This window comes from Aulonocara sp. 'chitande type north' Nkhata Bay, linkage group LG16 (assembly GCF_057382095.1).
Source record: "Aulonocara sp. 'chitande type north' Nkhata Bay isolate Kocher_YH1m ecotype deep benthic linkage group LG16, A_spYH_male_GT1.1, whole genome shotgun sequence".
NCBI lineage: Eukaryota > Metazoa > Chordata > Actinopteri > Cichliformes > Cichlidae > Aulonocara > Aulonocara sp. 'chitande type north' Nkhata Bay.
The window spans coordinates 10,961,208-10,977,945 of record NC_141359.1 but is presented as its reverse complement, the minus strand read 5'-3'; the positions used below and the strand labels follow the sequence as shown (position 1 = coordinate 10,977,945).

Here is a 16,738-nt window from a genome sequence, read left to right as displayed (position 1 = left end):
AAGTTTTAATTGTCGGTCCTGAGGCTCAGAGAGAGAAACTCTTGTCTAAATTAGAGGCATTTTCACTATGTCCTTCGCTACAAGTGAAAAACCTGGGTGTTATTTTTGACTCTGAGCTTGGTTTTATCCCACATGTTAAACATGTAACCAAAATTGGATTTTATCATCTAAAAAATATAGCCAGAGTCCGCCCAATTCTCTCTCGGGCCAACACGGAGATGCTGATGCATGCTTTTATTACCAGTCGCATTGATTACTGTAATGCCCTGCTCTCTGGTCTTCCTAAGAAGAATATTTCAACTTTACAACTCTTGCAAAACTCGGCAGCTCGTGTGCTGACGAAGACCAGAGGGCGGGCCCACATTACACCGGTTTTAGAATCGCTGCACTGGCTCCCCGTGTGTTTCAGGATCGATTTTAAAGTTCTTTTTTTGGTTTTTAAATGTCTTAATGGTCTTGGGCCTTCTTATCTCTCAGATCTGCTTTTACCATACGAACCCTCGCGGACCCTGAGGTCCTCTGGTACTGGCCTTTTGATTGTCCCTAAAGTCAGGACACATACTCACGGAGAGGCAGCAGTGGTATGGTCCTCGTCTGTGGAACAGCCTGCCGGAGGAGCTCAGGGCCGCAGAGAACGTACATGTTTTTAAGAACAGGCTCAAGACCCACCTTTTTAATTTAGCTTTTACTTAGCGTTTATTTATTTTTTATGCTTATTTATTCTATCCTGTTATTCTATTATTAATTTAGGATTTACCTAATATTTCTTGATTTTATTCTTATTCATTTTTTAATCTTCTTACTCTATTTATATTTATATTTATATTGTATCCTGTTCTTATTTATTTTATCATTTTACCCTGTATACATCGTATTGCGTCATATCTCCAGTGTTTCCTCGGAGGGCGCTCTCTGCACCGGGGCTGTTATTGACCGTGGCTGCTGGGTTTCTGGGGGTCCTCTCAGCCTAGTTGGGGGGCTCCTTTGCCTCCCTCCGGCTGTGTGCCCAGCCCGGAGGCTGCGGTCTGTGACCGGCTCCCGGTGCAGACGGCTCTCTGTTATAATGTTTCCTCACTTGGCTCATGCGAGCCCAGCCCAATTTTTACTCTTTAAGTGTGCGCGTGTGTGTATGTGTGTGTGGGTGGGGGTGGGGGGATATATGTGTATTGAGAGTGTGGGGAGTGAGTTGGAGGGTGGGGTGGGCTGCTTTTAACTATGTAAAGCACTTTGTGCTACATTTTTTCTGTATGAAAAGTGCTTTATAAATAAAGATTGATTGATTGATTGATTGATTGTGTATTGTGGTGTGATGTATATGCAAATGCCAGCCGAGAGCTGCAGCCGCGGAATGAATAAGGATGGCTCTGAATAACAACCTGTGGACCTGTCGTGTCTCAACCACACCACAGTGGTGCCAAAATCCCGGGACGCGGTACGATGGGGAACAAACCAGAGCCAGGAAAGGGGGGAGCTGGCCCAAATGGTGGCCGAAATGGCAGCCACCCAGCTGGAGCAGGTGACGGAGGCACGGCGCCAGCAGGAATAGTTGCGGGACCAGGCTGACCGCCATCTGGGGCAAATCGCAGAGCTGCAATGATGCTCCAGGCGTGGTCCACACTGCTGCCGCTAACCCCACAGGTGGAACCTGGTGGTGGGGAAGCGGTGGAGGAGCCGTGTGGGGCACTTCGGCAGCCAGAGGTGGTGGATGAGGCGCATGGGGGTGCACGCTAGCCAGAGGAGGGGGAACAGCCGGCTGAAGGGCTACTTCTGTCGGGAGCAGTGGAGTGGTGGAGGAGAAGCTCCAACCAGAAGTGAACGAGGGGCAAGAGGGCCCGTGCCTGTTGGAGGGGGATGAGCCGCCGTATGAAAGGCTGCTCCAGCCGGGAGCAGTGGAGGAACCATGTGGGGAGACAGAGGTCCCTGTGCCAGGGGAGCCTGCTCGACCTGGGTCCAAGGTCAAGGCGCGAGCTGCTCCAGAGCGACGGATGACGGCCCCAGCCGGCCATGAGCAGGGTTGTGCCGGCTATATTATAAAGACTCTGGTGTTTCCATGTGCATTGTGTTTAGTTTCACGTCCCCTGTGGTGTTATTATGTTCATTTGTATCAGCTGTTTTCCACGTGTTTCCACTTCCCCTCATCTCCTCCTATGTGTATTTTGTCTGTGCGTTTTCATTCATTCCTTATCTGTTTTTCTGGTTTGTATCCATGTCTTGCCATATTTCCAGGTTTATAAATTCATGGCAGGTTTTCGTGTTTCAAGTTTCTCATGTCAGGTTTCTATGTTCACGTTCACATTGCAGGGGTTTTTTATGTTTAGACTTAGCTCTCCTAGTTTAGGTTATGGTTTAGTTTGGCATTTGCCTTTTTAAAACTGTTTTATCACCCTAGAATAATGTTTACTCTTTCTGTGTCAGCACTTGGGTCCTCCTTCTCACTTCTACACAGTCATCTTCTCCACTAACTGTGAAAGAAGATTTGCAAAACTACAATGAAGTTTATCAGTTTTAACATTAGATATCATGTCTTTGTAGTGTATTCAATCAAATCAGTGCACCTTAGTATTCAGTATTAGGTCATGAAATCATTTTGGCCTTACTACTGGAGGCCTTGGCCTTACTAAGGGAGATTACTCTTTAATTTCTGCATTCCCCTTATTCTACTAGTGTACTTCTAGTGCATTGTTAACACTGTCAAAGCATCAAGATTTTGGTTTCAAACCTACATGAGGCCTGTGTGGCCTGTAAGTCCAAAATACAGTACAAGTTAGGCTAAGTTAAAGGTTAATTCTTAATTGGCTGAAGATGAAGAGGTGGGAGTGAAATGCCAAACTTAGTTTGGCTTATTCACATGGGCCTCTATGGCTAATGCTCTTTACTCTTAAGGAATCTTAAATCAAAATTAACCTGCAACAAAATGTTTGTGCTCTACGGATGCTGAAACTATTGATTACTAAATAGCAGGTAAAAACACTGAAAGTATCATGAAGAAATAACTTTTGTTATTTGTAAATAAAACATAAATAAACATAAAACAGTTCTTATTTAGTGGTAGTATATTTCCTCCACAAAAACATCTTGAAACTCCACACAATGCTTATTTAGTTTGAGTTACAGTAAGAATATTGCTGTATACAGTTAACTGATAAAGAAAATTCTCTTGGAGGTTTAACATAATACCTGTCACTTTAATTTATACTACTGGAGTTAGTAGATTTTTTACTCTTGAGTTCTTGTAATTCAAAATATAAAGCATAACATATTTATGTTACAATAAACATGTACCAGAGAAATCGTGATCAAAAAACAGGGAAAAACAGGTTTAAATTCTGCAGATTAAATTTATAACAATGATGCAAAAAACGCAGAATAAATCAATTTCAAGACTTTAATATTTAACAAAACTATTTTTAAAATAGCTTAATAATCTTAACAATTCAGAATTAATGCATCAAATTTTTTCTTTTTTTTGGCAGGGGGTGGAGAAAGCAAGCTTTTCAGGTGTTTAAAAATTTCCTTCATTTCAAGCCCATATACAAATGGATTGAACAAAGGATGATACAAAGCTAGTTGTAATGTCATTATTAAGCGTACAGTTTTTGGAAAATCTGATTCCACTCGGGCTATAACGACATCATAGCAACCTAAACAGGAAAAGGTAATTAAAACTGTAAGGTGGGGTAAACAGGTCTCTGCAGCTTTCTTCCTAATTTCTTTACAACTTCGATAAGACATTAAGAATATTTTTGTGTATGTGTAAAGTATGAATAACAGAGGGAGTATTCCAAGATCTAGCAAACAAACCAAAGCAAAGGCAGCAATTAATTCTGATCTTACACACTGAAAAGTATAAATTCTGTTGTTACAAAATGTTTCATTTAAATAAAAGGAACACAATTTAGCTTTAGCACTCCCTATTGCTTGGATTGTCATATAAAAGCAGGCACAAGCAAAGCTATGAACAGGAAAATACTCACAGTCTTTTTTTCTCATGATGGTTGGATATTGAAGAGATTTGCATATAGCCACATATCTGTCATAGGCCATGGCTGCCAAGAGAAAAAACTCTGAGCAAGCTAGACTGTAAAACAGAAAATACTGAAAAAGACATGCCGAATAGGATATGACCTGTTTTTCAGATAAAAAGTCATTGAGATATTTAGGGTAAACAGCTGTAGAGTAAAGAGCACCTTTTTTTGCACCATTTGCGTCTGTTACGCAACCATTACAATCTCTGGAAAAATAGGCCTAAATTCCATCAGTTTATGACTTTCCCCATCAGGGGAAATAAAACATTGGATGACTGCTACAGCAACATCAGAAATCACTTTTCAGCTGAACCAAAATCCCACTTTGGAAAGTCTGATCACAGTAATCCGGGTCAAACCAGTTTACAACAAAAGGCTAAAGACAAAGCCCTACCTGGGCCCTGTTTCAGGAAGCCGGTTTGGAAAACTCAGAGTGAAAAACGACACTCACGGTTGAGTAACCCCGAACTGTCCAACTCGGAATATTCCGTTTCAGAAAGGCTGATAACAATTAGTTCAGTCAACGCGGAGTTGCTTTAACCCCAAGTGAAGCGCGCGGACGAGGATACATAAAGCCCTGATAAGCGGAGCACAGATTAAGCGAGTCACCATGGAGACGGAGGGAAAGAAGGCGCGGTCAATGTATCTTACAGCGCTTGAGGCCGAAATTCTGATGGCAGCATATGCCGATAACATGCAAATTCCGCGGAAAAAAGTAACACAGCCACAGCTGCAAAAGCATGCATGGCAAAACATAGCCGACAGAGTCAATGCGTGAGTGTTAATTTAAACATTGATCGAGGGATTTCCACCCATTTAACACGTTATTTTATCATATGTTATTTTATTTGTTATTTTATACATTTTATTTTGTGATGTGATGTGAGCGCAGGTGCAACCCAACAGGCCCCAAACGTGCCTGGCAGCAAGTAAAAATGAAATATAAAAATATAGTCCAAACAGGTAAGGTGTAATTGTATTATGAGCCATAGTGCTTGGTCTGTTTGTCCCATGTAAATCAATTGCAGTTAGAGGCTACATTAATTTCCTTTCTGTAAGCACTTATTGAAATTATCTGAGCACATTACAAGTACATATTTGCTTACTCTGTATGCTCAAATGTGGCCCGTTATAGCCAACAGAAAAAAAGCGGAGGCCCGAAAAACAGGTGGGGGTCCTCCACCACCACCACTCACAGAGGCTGAGCAGTTGGCCCTCAGCCAAAACAGTGGGCGCCCTGTGGCCGAAGGCATCTCTGTGGGGACATCCTCTGAGGCAATAACCCCGCAAGACACAAGTGCCTACATAAGGGGTAAATTCAAAATAATACATGATGTGCATACATCCTTTCTTCACAGTCACCTTTGCAGTGCTGCTCATTCATTTGATAAACTCTTTACCATAATGGATTATTTTGTAGTGAAGTTATTTTCCGACTGATCTTGCCTTCCCTCAGTCTTGGTTGTCTTTGAGAGCATAATGACAATGAAGTGTAAGGTGATTGGTATGTTTGTTAATTGCCATTTGGTCCCTTGTAAGTTATAAGTGACCTGTATAAACCTCATATTCTATCAGTTGATGGTGATGGTGTACTGCATCTGGTGCAGCCTCCTGTTGAGCCAGACCAACATGCAGTTGTGAGTAATACTCCACAGACTATATGAGTTTACAGTAGAACAGCAATGTTGTCTATTTCTTTACTACAGGAAAATAATGAAGAAACATTGACAGCTGTTAAGGAGGAGGAAGCAACAGAGACACTTTATGAGGTTTACATCTTTTAATACTTTGTGTACAGGAAATACAGGCGACCAATAAAGCCAGTTGAACAAAAAATCTGTTTATTCTTCTTTCAACATGTTGAGGTGATGGGTCAAAAGAAATGATTGTGACATATGGTGTCTCTGACTGCGCTTCCATCTTGTATGTCCGTGGGAGGGTCAGGATGTTCATGGTTTGGATCACTGCTGATGTTTGGTTCAGAAGGACAGTGTTCTCCTCTAATTGTGGCAATGTTGTGAAGAATCACACATGCCACAATAATGTCACATGCCCTTTCTGGGGTGACCCTGAGTCTTTGCAGGCACTGGAACCGGGCCTTAAGCATTCCGATAGTCATTTCAATTCTGGCTCTTGTCCTGCAGTTAGCCAGATTATATCGCTGCTGTGGGCCCGGTTCAGGGTCAGGGTAAGGGGTAAGCAAATAGGGTAAACATGGATACCCCCTATCACCAAGCAAGTAGCCAGTGAACTCTCCTAAGACAGAAGGGTACACTTCAGTTCAAATGTCCCTGAAGCAATTGGTCTTTATATATTTTAAAGTATTCTCAACTCACCATGTCCAAATTTTGTGCTCAGTGTACATTCACGGAATATTTGTGAGTCATGGACAGAGCCTGGCCACTTGGCTTCCACATTTGTGATAATGTTGGCAGCATCACATATGATCTTCACAGTGCAGAGAACACAAATTAGCATCCATTACTATAATGAAATAATTTGTTAGTTTGACATGCTACAGGGAACTATGTACCTGTACATTAATGCTGTGGAAAGACTTCCTGTTCACATAGTCTCCTTCATTTACTGAAGGAGCAATGATTGGAATGTGAGTGCCATCTGTACAGCCAATCACGCCTGGGAACCCTGAAAATAAATGTGCAATTTAAGTAGTAGTCCAAGTATCACCACATCATACATTAAGTTTTGGTCATCCTGATACCTGCAATTTTGTGGCATCCCTCTTTGATAAATCTTGTGGGTCTGTGACCGGGGAACACCACAGACGAGTACAGGAGACGTTTCAGTGCAACTGTAACATTCCTGACTGCCCGACAGACGGTAGCCTTGGAAACGTGCTCAGCGTCACCAATATTATACAGAAAGCTCCCGTTTGCAAGAAACCGAAGTGCAATACAAATAATATGTACAGAACTGAGAGCATGTCCGCGATGTGTCACATGCGTAATATATGGCCTGAGGATGTTATCCAAATAAATTATAGATTGTGCTGAGAAACGGTGACGTTCGCACAGAAAATCATCAGGAAATGATAAAATGTCCAAACGCGCTCTGATCACTCTCTCCCGGCGGAGAGCTCTGCGGAGAATTTGGGCTTCACGATCTACTGGCTCTTCAAGGAAGTGGCACGCCATGTCCGACACTTCCTACTGTCAGGTTTCCGACAAAGGGGCGGAGACAGTCAGGGTTAGTTGTAGTAAACCTGCTAGGGGGCAGGTTAGCTTCACGGAGTGTGTCGTCATAGTGACACACTCAGGCTTCAGCTGAACTCGCTTTGTGAAACCGAAAACCCAGAGTTTTCGTTAACTCAGGGTATACTTACTCAGTTTTTCCACTAAACCGGCTTCCTGAAACAGGGCCCTGAACTGAAAGTGTGAAAGCTAGCCTGCAGGGACGCTTAGAGGCCACAGACTGGAGCACTTTCAAAGAGGCCCCACAGGCAAAAACTATGAATACACAGAGACTGTGAGTGACTACATTAGCTGGTGCATGTCCATAGACGCCCCTCCCAGGACAGTGCATATGTTCCGCAACCGAAAACCCAGGTTTAATTGCACTCTAAAAAGTGTATTTCAGCAGTAGTTGAAGTTATGTAAAGTTCAGAGTCAGTTTCATTAAGATTTCTGCTTTAGTGGAGCCAGTCTAAATTTGTGGAGTATATCAACTTGTTATTACGTGTTGTTCCCTCAGTACACATGTAACCTGCTATTCTCATTAGAGTCAACCTGCATCAATTAGGTTTCTCCTGACGCAGTGCATCTGATGTCATGACGTCTCCGCCTTCTCCAGAATTTTCTACTTGCGGTTGAGAACAACAATTTGAGAGGCACTTGGCTGCAGGCAGGACCTCGTGAACAATTTGGTCAATAAGGTAACGAAGATATTACTTTTTCCATAGTCCTTGAAGGTAAGTCAAATGTAGAACACATATTTTAATATATTAGATATAAAAATATTCCAACTGTATTGTTAAGTTTGTTAAGTGTTTAGTAAACTGACCTGACCAAACCGCTATCATTCAGCCCTGCTAACATTAGCGAAATGTCAGACCTGTTGGTAGTTTGTGCTTGGACATGTAGGTTAAGTTAGTAGTTTTCCGGCGGTACTCTCTTGTTTTAATATCGTAACGCTAGCTTAAAGTTGTGTATTCATGCAGTGTGTCGGTGTTGGCTTACTGTTAGTTATTCATTAGCATTAGCACATTATAGCGGCAAGCTGGGCCGCGGTTCTCTTCAGAATACGTTACTTCGGGCGCGCGCATTTATACACGAGTGGTTGTTCGCAGTATGCCTGTCGGCACGAATAGTTCACGCGGTCACGGCCACGGGTGATGTAGGAGGTAAAGTTTAGCTGTGGTGGCTCCAGGAAGCATGCATTTACTGCCGCTTGCATTGCTTTCAATGTACATAACGTTAAGAAGGCGAGGAGAAAGGGTGCGTGCAGCGCTCGTACACGCACGGATCAGCCGTGTGAGAGGGAGATGGTGTGCGGCAGAAAATCAAAATTAGAAATCATAGAAGAAAGTATTACGCTATTGAACACAGAAAATACAGCCATCAGATTTCTTGTAGACCTAGCACACTTCTGGTCTGTGTCTGAATACATATATAAGTACATAGATGCAGATGAACACTGTAAACATGATGAAAGATCGACAGACTAACTCGAACATATCTTTAATCTTTAGGACTTTGGGTAGCGCTTCCTTTCCTTCCTGTCAACCTCTCCAGAGGGGTGTCTGCTGATGGCAGAAAGATTACATCACCTCTGGTTGGAACCCTGGACAGTGCCACAACCTTTGGCTTGGTGTCCAATGTGATGCCCCATCGCCACCTTCTGACCTAACTTCTTCTCAGCTCTGTGACTACTTCAAGAGGGGCATTCCTGTGTGGAGGCGTGCCAGGCAGCTCGTTTTACCTGTGAACTTGCGTACTTTCAGTTTATCAACAACAAAGGTATGCAAGTTCAAAATAGTAATGTCTCATTTAAACTTAATTCAGTTTTACACTGAACAGGAATCGGCTTTATATATAAAACAATTGCAAAAAAAAAAAAATGTACCTATGGGCATTTGGGTTTTGTTTTTAAACTTTTGTTTTGAACTTATCCCTTTAAAATCTAATTAGAGAGGGCTGGCTACATTTGATGAATACATTTTGTGTTTAAATGATTCGCTTTGTGTTGGGCAATGTGGCAAAAAGCTGAGATGAGATCTAGTCTCATATCACCATATTGATATATTGTAATATTGCCCAACTCTCCCTCTGTGTTTTCTCAAATTATTTATATACACCCAGTAAAGCGTGTCTCTTTGTTCCTCCAGTGCTATGCTTCATGTGGAGATGCAAGGACTGTGGGACAACATTAACAAAAAGATCTGAATTGCTCAAACACTACAAACTGATTCATAGGCATTACGGACGAGGCCACTCATATCCATGCACTTATTTAAATTGTGCATGTAGGTTCAAGACTTGGAACGCCCTACTGAGCCATCTATCAAGAAATCACCCTGCCCAACAAGCAGTCTCCAAAGCTGCAGGAAGCAAGCAGGAAAGCATTTCATTGATATTATACATTGATGAATTCGAAATATGTAATCCCCTTGGTACATCACGGAGGAAGCATAAAATTTGTGGATTGTACTGGGTTTTGGGTAATTTGCCACCAGGCTGTAATTCTGCTTTAACCTCAATCTATTTGGCTGCTTTAATCAAAAGTAATGATCTGAAGTGCTATGGGTATGAGAAAGTGTTAAAACCTGTAATTAATGATCTTGTAATTTTGGAACAGAGTGGGATATTTCTGTCAAAGTTGGGCAGAACAGTAAAAGGCACTGTTCAGTGTGTTGTTGCCGACAACCTTGGTGCACACAGTATTGCTGGATTCTTTGAAAATTTCTCAGGGACATACGTATGTAGATTTTGCACTGCAGAAACATCAGAGTTCCAGACTATTGAAGTCAGAAGTGAAGTCTTTACTTTAAGAACAAAAGACATTCATGCAGATCATTTACGAATTATCGAGGAAAACAAATGGCCCAGTTATTATGGTGTGAAATCAAAGTGTATTTTGTCAAAGCACCTCTCACATTTTGATGTTACCACTGGGTTTCCACCTGATGTTGTACATGATCTTTTTGAGGGAATTGTTCCTTTTGAACTTGCGCTTTGCCTCAATTTGTTAATCAAAAAAAAGTATTTCACATTATGTACATTGAATGAAGCAATATCATCTTTCAACTTTAAGTGGGCTGACAAAACAAATCGACCTCATCCTGTGGCTCTCAGTTTTGCATCCAAAAAAAGTGTAGGAGGGAATGCACACGAGAACTGGAGTCTTATCAGATTTTTGCCTTTGTTCGTTGGGCAGAGTGTACCCTGTGAGGAGCCTGCTTGGCACATCTTAACAGACTTGAAGGACATTGTTGATCTTGTTGTCAGTCCTGTTCATACTGAGGACTCCATTGCATATCTTGGTTTTAAGATCTCCGAGCACAGAATCAAGTTTCAAGAGGTTTTCCCAGATGTTAATCTTAAACCAAAGCACCACTACTTGGAACATTATCCATACTTGATCCGTAAGTTTGGGCCACTGGTTGCACTATGGACTATGCGATTCGAAGCAAAGCATAGTTTTTTTAAAAGAGTTGCAAGGAACATCAGATGCTTCAAAAATGTACTTCTTTCCCTTTCACAGAGACATCAGTATCAGATTGCATATCATTTGCATGCAATTAGCTTTGCCAAACCCCCACTGGAAGTAACAGATGTTTCCACTGTTCACATTGATGTTCTTAACAAGGACATCTCAAATGCACTGAGACAGAAGTCTCCAGATATGGACAATGTGTGCTTGGCTAAAAGTGTAGCATATAATGGAATAATCTACAAGTGTGGGATGATCTTGATCCACGGCTCACTGGGAGGACTGCCAGAGTTTGGTGAAATCATCCAAATGGTGATACTGCAGGACAAACTAATCTTCATTCTGAAAAAGCTTAGCGGATGGTATATGGAACACTACAGAGCTTATGATCTCAAAACATCACCAAGCAAAGAAGTGGAACTTGTTGAGCCACAAGAACTGCATGATACCTACCCACTGGCAGACTACAATATTAGAGGGATGCGTCTTGTCACCTTGAAAAGATATGTCCATGTTTAAATGGTGAGGCCTCAAAATATGATAAAGTATTTTCTTAAGTGGGAAAACAAAACCCAGACCCATACAATACTAATGTGTTCTCAGAACATATTTATTTTATACTGCAAGCCAAAGTGGTGTGATGATGTCATTGGCAATTCATCAGTTATGTCATTTTTTTTAATGCAGGTCGCTGGATTCCAGTCAGTGAATGCTAATCCTATGCTCTCCCCCCTTCTGCTTCTCTTCTCTTTTTCTTCTTTCCTCTCCTTATTGTCTCCTATATTCTCCTCACCTCCTCTCCTTCTCTCTTCTCTTCAATGTCTCCCATATTCTCGCCATCTCTCTTCTCCTCCCTTCTCCTCTTCGGTTTGCCTTCTCTCCTCGCTGCCTCAGCTGATCTCCACCTCTCCTCTTCATTTTCTCCTCCCCTTTCCTCCTCTCTTTGCCTTCTCTCTTTTCCTCTAGTCTGACATTAAATTCTCCTAATTGGAAATGTCAGTGGTTTACATGTTGATCCTCACTAACTGTGCTTGTGCTTTGTTCTCAGACCACCATGGCTGGTTCAACACCTGCAAGACTGAAGGTGATTTTAGGAGAGAACAACATTGAAAAGCTGACTCTTCCAAATGGCATCCCAGAGTCACTTGAAGACCTTCTCAGCACGATAAAGACTACCTTTGGGTTAAAAGGTAACTTCAGACTGCAATACATGGACCAAGACTTTGGCAACGACTTCTTTAATCTGAATTCTACCACCGAACTTCGGAATTTGGGGACAATCAAAGTGATCCACCAGCAAACAAATCCACCTTTGATCAGTGCCGATCAGTCCACTTCATCTCTGTCTCTTTCATTTGAGTCTGATGACGGTATTTCGGTGGCATCAAATGACACAATTATCCTCTCATCCCCTGAATCTATGTCATCTCGAACACAACAGTGGCCAGAAGACTTTGCAATTCCCCAATTTTCATATGACACAGAGCTACAGCTAGAGAGGGGGAATACTGAGTACCGTGTGAGCCAAAAAATGTTGACTTTAAGCGCCCGAATGCTGTCTGATATCCTGAAAAGAGTTGCAGAAGAAATTTACCGTTACAAGGCCTATCCAGAGGATGCACATTTCTGCGCAGCTGCAGAGGCCCTTATCAAAAAGCACCCATGTTTGAAAGAACCTGGATCATTCAATGGCTGCTACGGTTGGAAACAACGACTGAAGTACAAAATGGCAAACTACAGGACCCAGCTCAAATTACAGGGGTGTCCAGAGCTGTGTGTAAACTCACTGAAATCTAAAGCTACTACAGATGCTTTCCCTGCTAAAAAAGTGAAGAAGCCAAAACGTTCTGAAGCTAACTTTTATCCATCCTTTCCTACTGGTGAGACTCTGGACAGCATGGAAAAAGTGAGACTAGAACTTCTGACAGAGATCGGGATAAGGGACAATGAAAGGGTCATCGCAGACAAAATGGCTAACACGTTTGCCTACAGACGACATGAGGTGGTAAACCAAGAACCAAGCATTCAGGAACTGAAGGACAGATGGCCTGCACTCTTCACACAGAAAGAGGTAAGAATGGAACTGAAGTGATCGAAGTCTGTATGCTTCGGGATTTATTGCAGTTAACTTTCATGAATCGGTCATAACTTGATTTGGTTGAGATTTTATAACACTGAACTTAATGAAAGAATTTACATTTTGAATTCCCATATATGTTATACTTTTTGGGATATAGACATTTTGGCATACAATCAGTTTCAGCATTTTGTTCCATAATACAATATCTACTGTCATTTGTGTTTTGTTTTTAGATAAATACAGAGTTCCAGAGGCTCATGGCTGTTCCTCTTGAGTGGAAGTTCATGGCCCAGTTAGACATGCACTCAAGTCAGCTGATCAAAGTCATACGTGCCAAAGGAGGAGCAACACGCCAAAAGATTGCGAACATCTTGGACACATTGGACCAGGTAAATCTGTACCATCAAACAAGATGCTTCGTAACTAAGAGGGCTGTCAAAATATATCTGAATCCAAAAAAATATATATATATTTAACTGAATCTTTCATAAAGACAATATGGGCAGGCCAATGCTAATCATGGCTTTCATATGCATGAATGTTTTTAGCGACTCCACTGAACTCATCCCCTTTTCTTTCTGTAATGAATCTCTGGGCTTGTGAATTACTGTTTTTAAATAAAGTACATGTAAGTTAAGCAATAAGAGTAAGGATGTCTGTCTTATGAAATTTAGAGTTTAAAATTACTCAACATTTGTTGTTCTAGACTGTGGACATTAATCATCGGAGGGAATGTGTGCTGAAAGCCCTCACCATCTTCCTGGGAGAAGATGCAGATGGCCTGATCAAGGAATACCTTGTAAGTTTCAACAGTTTGTCAGCACATCTTGTCAAAGGGACACAAAAAAGTTAACTGTTAGAACAAACATAACACGTGAACCCTAGTTGGATTGCTGACATGTATTTATTATCATGACCATATTGGACATTATGTAATTCCCAGCAACAACACATTACATATCGGATTGACTTTGTTTTAAGTAAGACGGGCTTACTTGATTATTTAAGTTCAAAGGAATAGTTTGACATGTTGGGAAATCTTATCTTTCTTGCTTACAATTTGATTAGAGTCAGATTGATACACCTCTCTCTGCTGTTTCTGGTGTGTGATGACACCCAGCCAAGAAATAGCCCAGCACATAACACATATTGGTACATCACCCAAACACTTAATCACAGTAAGAAGTGAGGCTAATGATGATTTGTGTTTGTGTCTTGTACCCCTCTGTAGGACTGTGGAGCAGATGATGTTCAGAGGGACCTGGAGGAGGTCACCATGGCAGTGTATGTGATTCGGAAGGAGGGGGAGGGACTGCAGGAGCCACCTGAAGACATTGGCATTGTCATTGAGGGTGTGGAAGTGTTGCATGAACTAACTTCAGTTGCCTCAGCTTGTGCCCTGCTTCTAGGTTTGATCTATGCACTCAACCTAGCTTATCCAAAACCCTTTCGCTTCACTTTTGAAGTGCTCCAAAAAATCTTCATGCAGCTTGATCAGCACAAGATGTCCCCCAAAGTCCAAAATCTGTATATCAAACTTCAAAGCTCCCAGTAATGGCACAGAACAATGACCAACAAATGGCCCTGTGCCATAATGCGAAGGAACAACTGTGTTTGGACATATAGCATGTAAAATATGTAGTCTCTTTTGGATGTTGGGCCTTTTTTATGCTCCAAGAGACCTCAAACCCCAATTTAATGTGCTTTTATGGTATTTTTATTTATTTTTTAATTTTTTTTCAGACATATTTGCCTTCGTTTCAAGGGAAAGGTTGCATTTCAGGTTTGATGTGCTCAGTTATACAACAAACTGTTGTGACATTCTAAAACTCTAGAGGAGTGTTTATATTTTTTCATCCCTATTGGTCAGCTACACTGTTCAGATATTTATTCATTGGCTATAGCTGAAGAGAAGTTTCTGTATACTCTTGGGGCACTTTTTCATAGTTGACACTGTATGTGTTAAGATTGATATTTGTGTAATACTGTGTTGCACTTTACACTTTGTTGACAACTTTGTGGTCCTACTAAGCATTACTTGCATTTTGTGCATATGTGTTTCAAAAAGGACAAATGTGTAATGTATTTGACCAAAAGCTGTGTTGGTTGCCATAAAGGTAATACTTTATTACATTTATACAATAAAGCATTTAAAAAAAAAAAACATTGGATTTTGAATTTTTGAAAAATATTTTCAGGCAACTTAAAATTTTGATTTAAGCTTTATTATACAAACTAAAATTTCATTTTAGAGTCACTACAAAAAGTAATTTACACTAAACCACATTATTAGGTTAGCAAAGAGCAATATTTTACTTTTGGGTTATGCAAATTATTGGGTTGGAAAAACTGAAAACTTTAAGTTGAAATGTCTTAATTTTAAGTTGGATTAATGCAAAATGTTTATTTGACAGCAATTAATTTATTAAGTACATGTAACTTAAATCAGTTGTGTTAATTTAATGTATTAACTTAATTTCAAAGAACTTAATTAAATTTGGTGTTACCAATTGAAATAATTCAATTAAGTTGGTTCAACTATTTTCTTTTTTCAGTGTGTGACGTAAAACAGAAAAATCAGGAAGCGAGAAGACAGAATGAAACCCCAACTTTGAGGCAGCAAGCCAAAGGGAAACAAGGATACCGACCCCAGCCTGCCGCCTCTCACCCATGGCAACTGCAGCCTGTGACAGAGTGCAGGTCCTCTTCAGGGGACTGGTTCCAGAGCACAAGCCATGCGTTGAGGTGACCCACACTATATCTAGCCAGTACCTCTCAAACTCATGCACTAAGTCAGGCTCTTTCCCCACCAGAGAGGTGACAGTCCATGTCCCAATTGCTAGTCTAGGTAGCCGGGAATCGGTCCGCAAGGCCCTCTGCTCCTGGCTGCCATCAGGCAGACATTGCACACAACCCCTACAGTGCCTCCTGCCAGTGGTGGGCCTACAGAAAGATGGGCCCATGTCCCTTTTTTGGGCTGTGCCCGGCCGGTCCCCATGGACTAAGGCCCAGCCACGAGATGCTTGCCCTCAGGCATGGGCCAGACATGGCTCCAGAGCAGGGCCCCGGTAACTCTGTCCCGGGCAGGATGAACTGTTGCCTTAATTTTCTACTCATAGGGGTCCTTTGAATTGCTAGTTGTCTGGTCCCTCATCCAGGACCGATTTGCCATGGGAGACCCTACCAGGGGCCAAAAGCCCCCCAACAACATAGCCCCTGGGATCCCTGGGACACACAAACCCCTCCACCAAGATAACGTCTGTAGCCAATTCACGGAAGGGTAGCCCCAGTGTTCAACAGCTAAATTCAGCTGGCTCCAAGTCTTAAAAAAAAACCTGTTAAAATATTTAACTGCACTGTCTGAATTTAGTTTTTAGGAACACCATAAATAGGGCTAAAACAAACCAATTTATGTGCAGTGCATAGAGATGTGCTGAAAAATCTCACTTTGGTCATTTTACTGACAAGTTATAAAACATGATATAACTACAATGTTGAATATTGAGGAGACAAACAGGACAAAAAAAGAACAAGACTACAGAGAAGATTAATTTATTTAGTGAAACATGATTTCCTGTGACAACCCCACAGCTGCAATGTATCCAGTGTCACCCTGAAGTTATTGAGGTTAAAGCAGTACTTATGATACAGTTACAATGTCTCCAGTGTAACTCAGCTGTTAACCCATGAGGTCTATTTTAAAGCTTCTTATGCATGATATTATTCTAATATTAAATGTACAGAGTGTGTCTTTCACAAATCCAAACTGGAAGCTGGATCCATACAAGATGGGCCATAGAACTGAAGACTTGGCCTCCTATTCTACTTTTAAAGACTCCAGGAACCACATGTAAGCCTGCAGTCTGAAAGGGAAGTGCTCAGAGTTTGTATGTGAAGGAAATTATTTTAAATTAAATTCTGGATTTGACTGGGAGCCAGTTAAGAAGAACTAATAGCAGAGAAA

The 16,738-nt window shown here is 41.5% G+C and overlaps 2 protein-coding genes across 7 annotated transcripts; one reads left to right on the top strand and one right to left on the bottom strand.

The window, feature by feature from the left end:
• Positions 1 to 3,426: 3,426 nt before the first annotated feature.
• Positions 3,427 to 4,315, bottom strand: LOC147311053 (olfactory receptor 6N2-like). Its single transcript, XM_086265618.1, has 2 exons — positions 4,308 to 4,315; positions 3,427 to 4,231 (listed from the first exon to the last, which is right to left on the bottom strand). Exons 1-2 carry the CDS (start codon positions 4,313 to 4,315, stop codon positions 3,427 to 3,429), a joined length of 813 nt encoding a protein of 270 aa, XP_086121744.1.
• Positions 4,316 to 7,614: 3,299 nt separating this feature from the next.
• Positions 7,615 to 14,940, top strand: LOC147311052 (uncharacterized). 6 transcript variants are annotated; one of them, XM_086267348.1, is made up of 6 exons: positions 7,615 to 7,917; positions 8,734 to 9,001; positions 11,743 to 12,765; positions 13,008 to 13,163; positions 13,481 to 13,573; positions 14,006 to 14,940. In XM_086267348.1, exons 3-6 carry the CDS (start codon positions 11,749 to 11,751, stop codon positions 14,327 to 14,329), a joined length of 1,590 nt encoding a protein of 529 aa, XP_086123474.1. In that variant the 5' UTR covers positions 7,615 to 7,917; positions 8,734 to 9,001; positions 11,743 to 11,748; the 3' UTR covers positions 14,330 to 14,940. The 6 variants fall into 6 exon arrangements, with proteins under 6 accessions (XP_086123474.1, XP_086123472.1, XP_086123473.1 ...); XM_086267346.1 differs by having other exon boundaries at positions 7,615 to 7,953; XM_086267345.1 differs by lacking the exons at positions 7,615 to 7,917; positions 8,734 to 9,001 and adding exons at positions 9,612 to 10,626; positions 10,746 to 11,216.
• Positions 14,941 to 16,738: the final 1,798 nt, after the last annotated feature.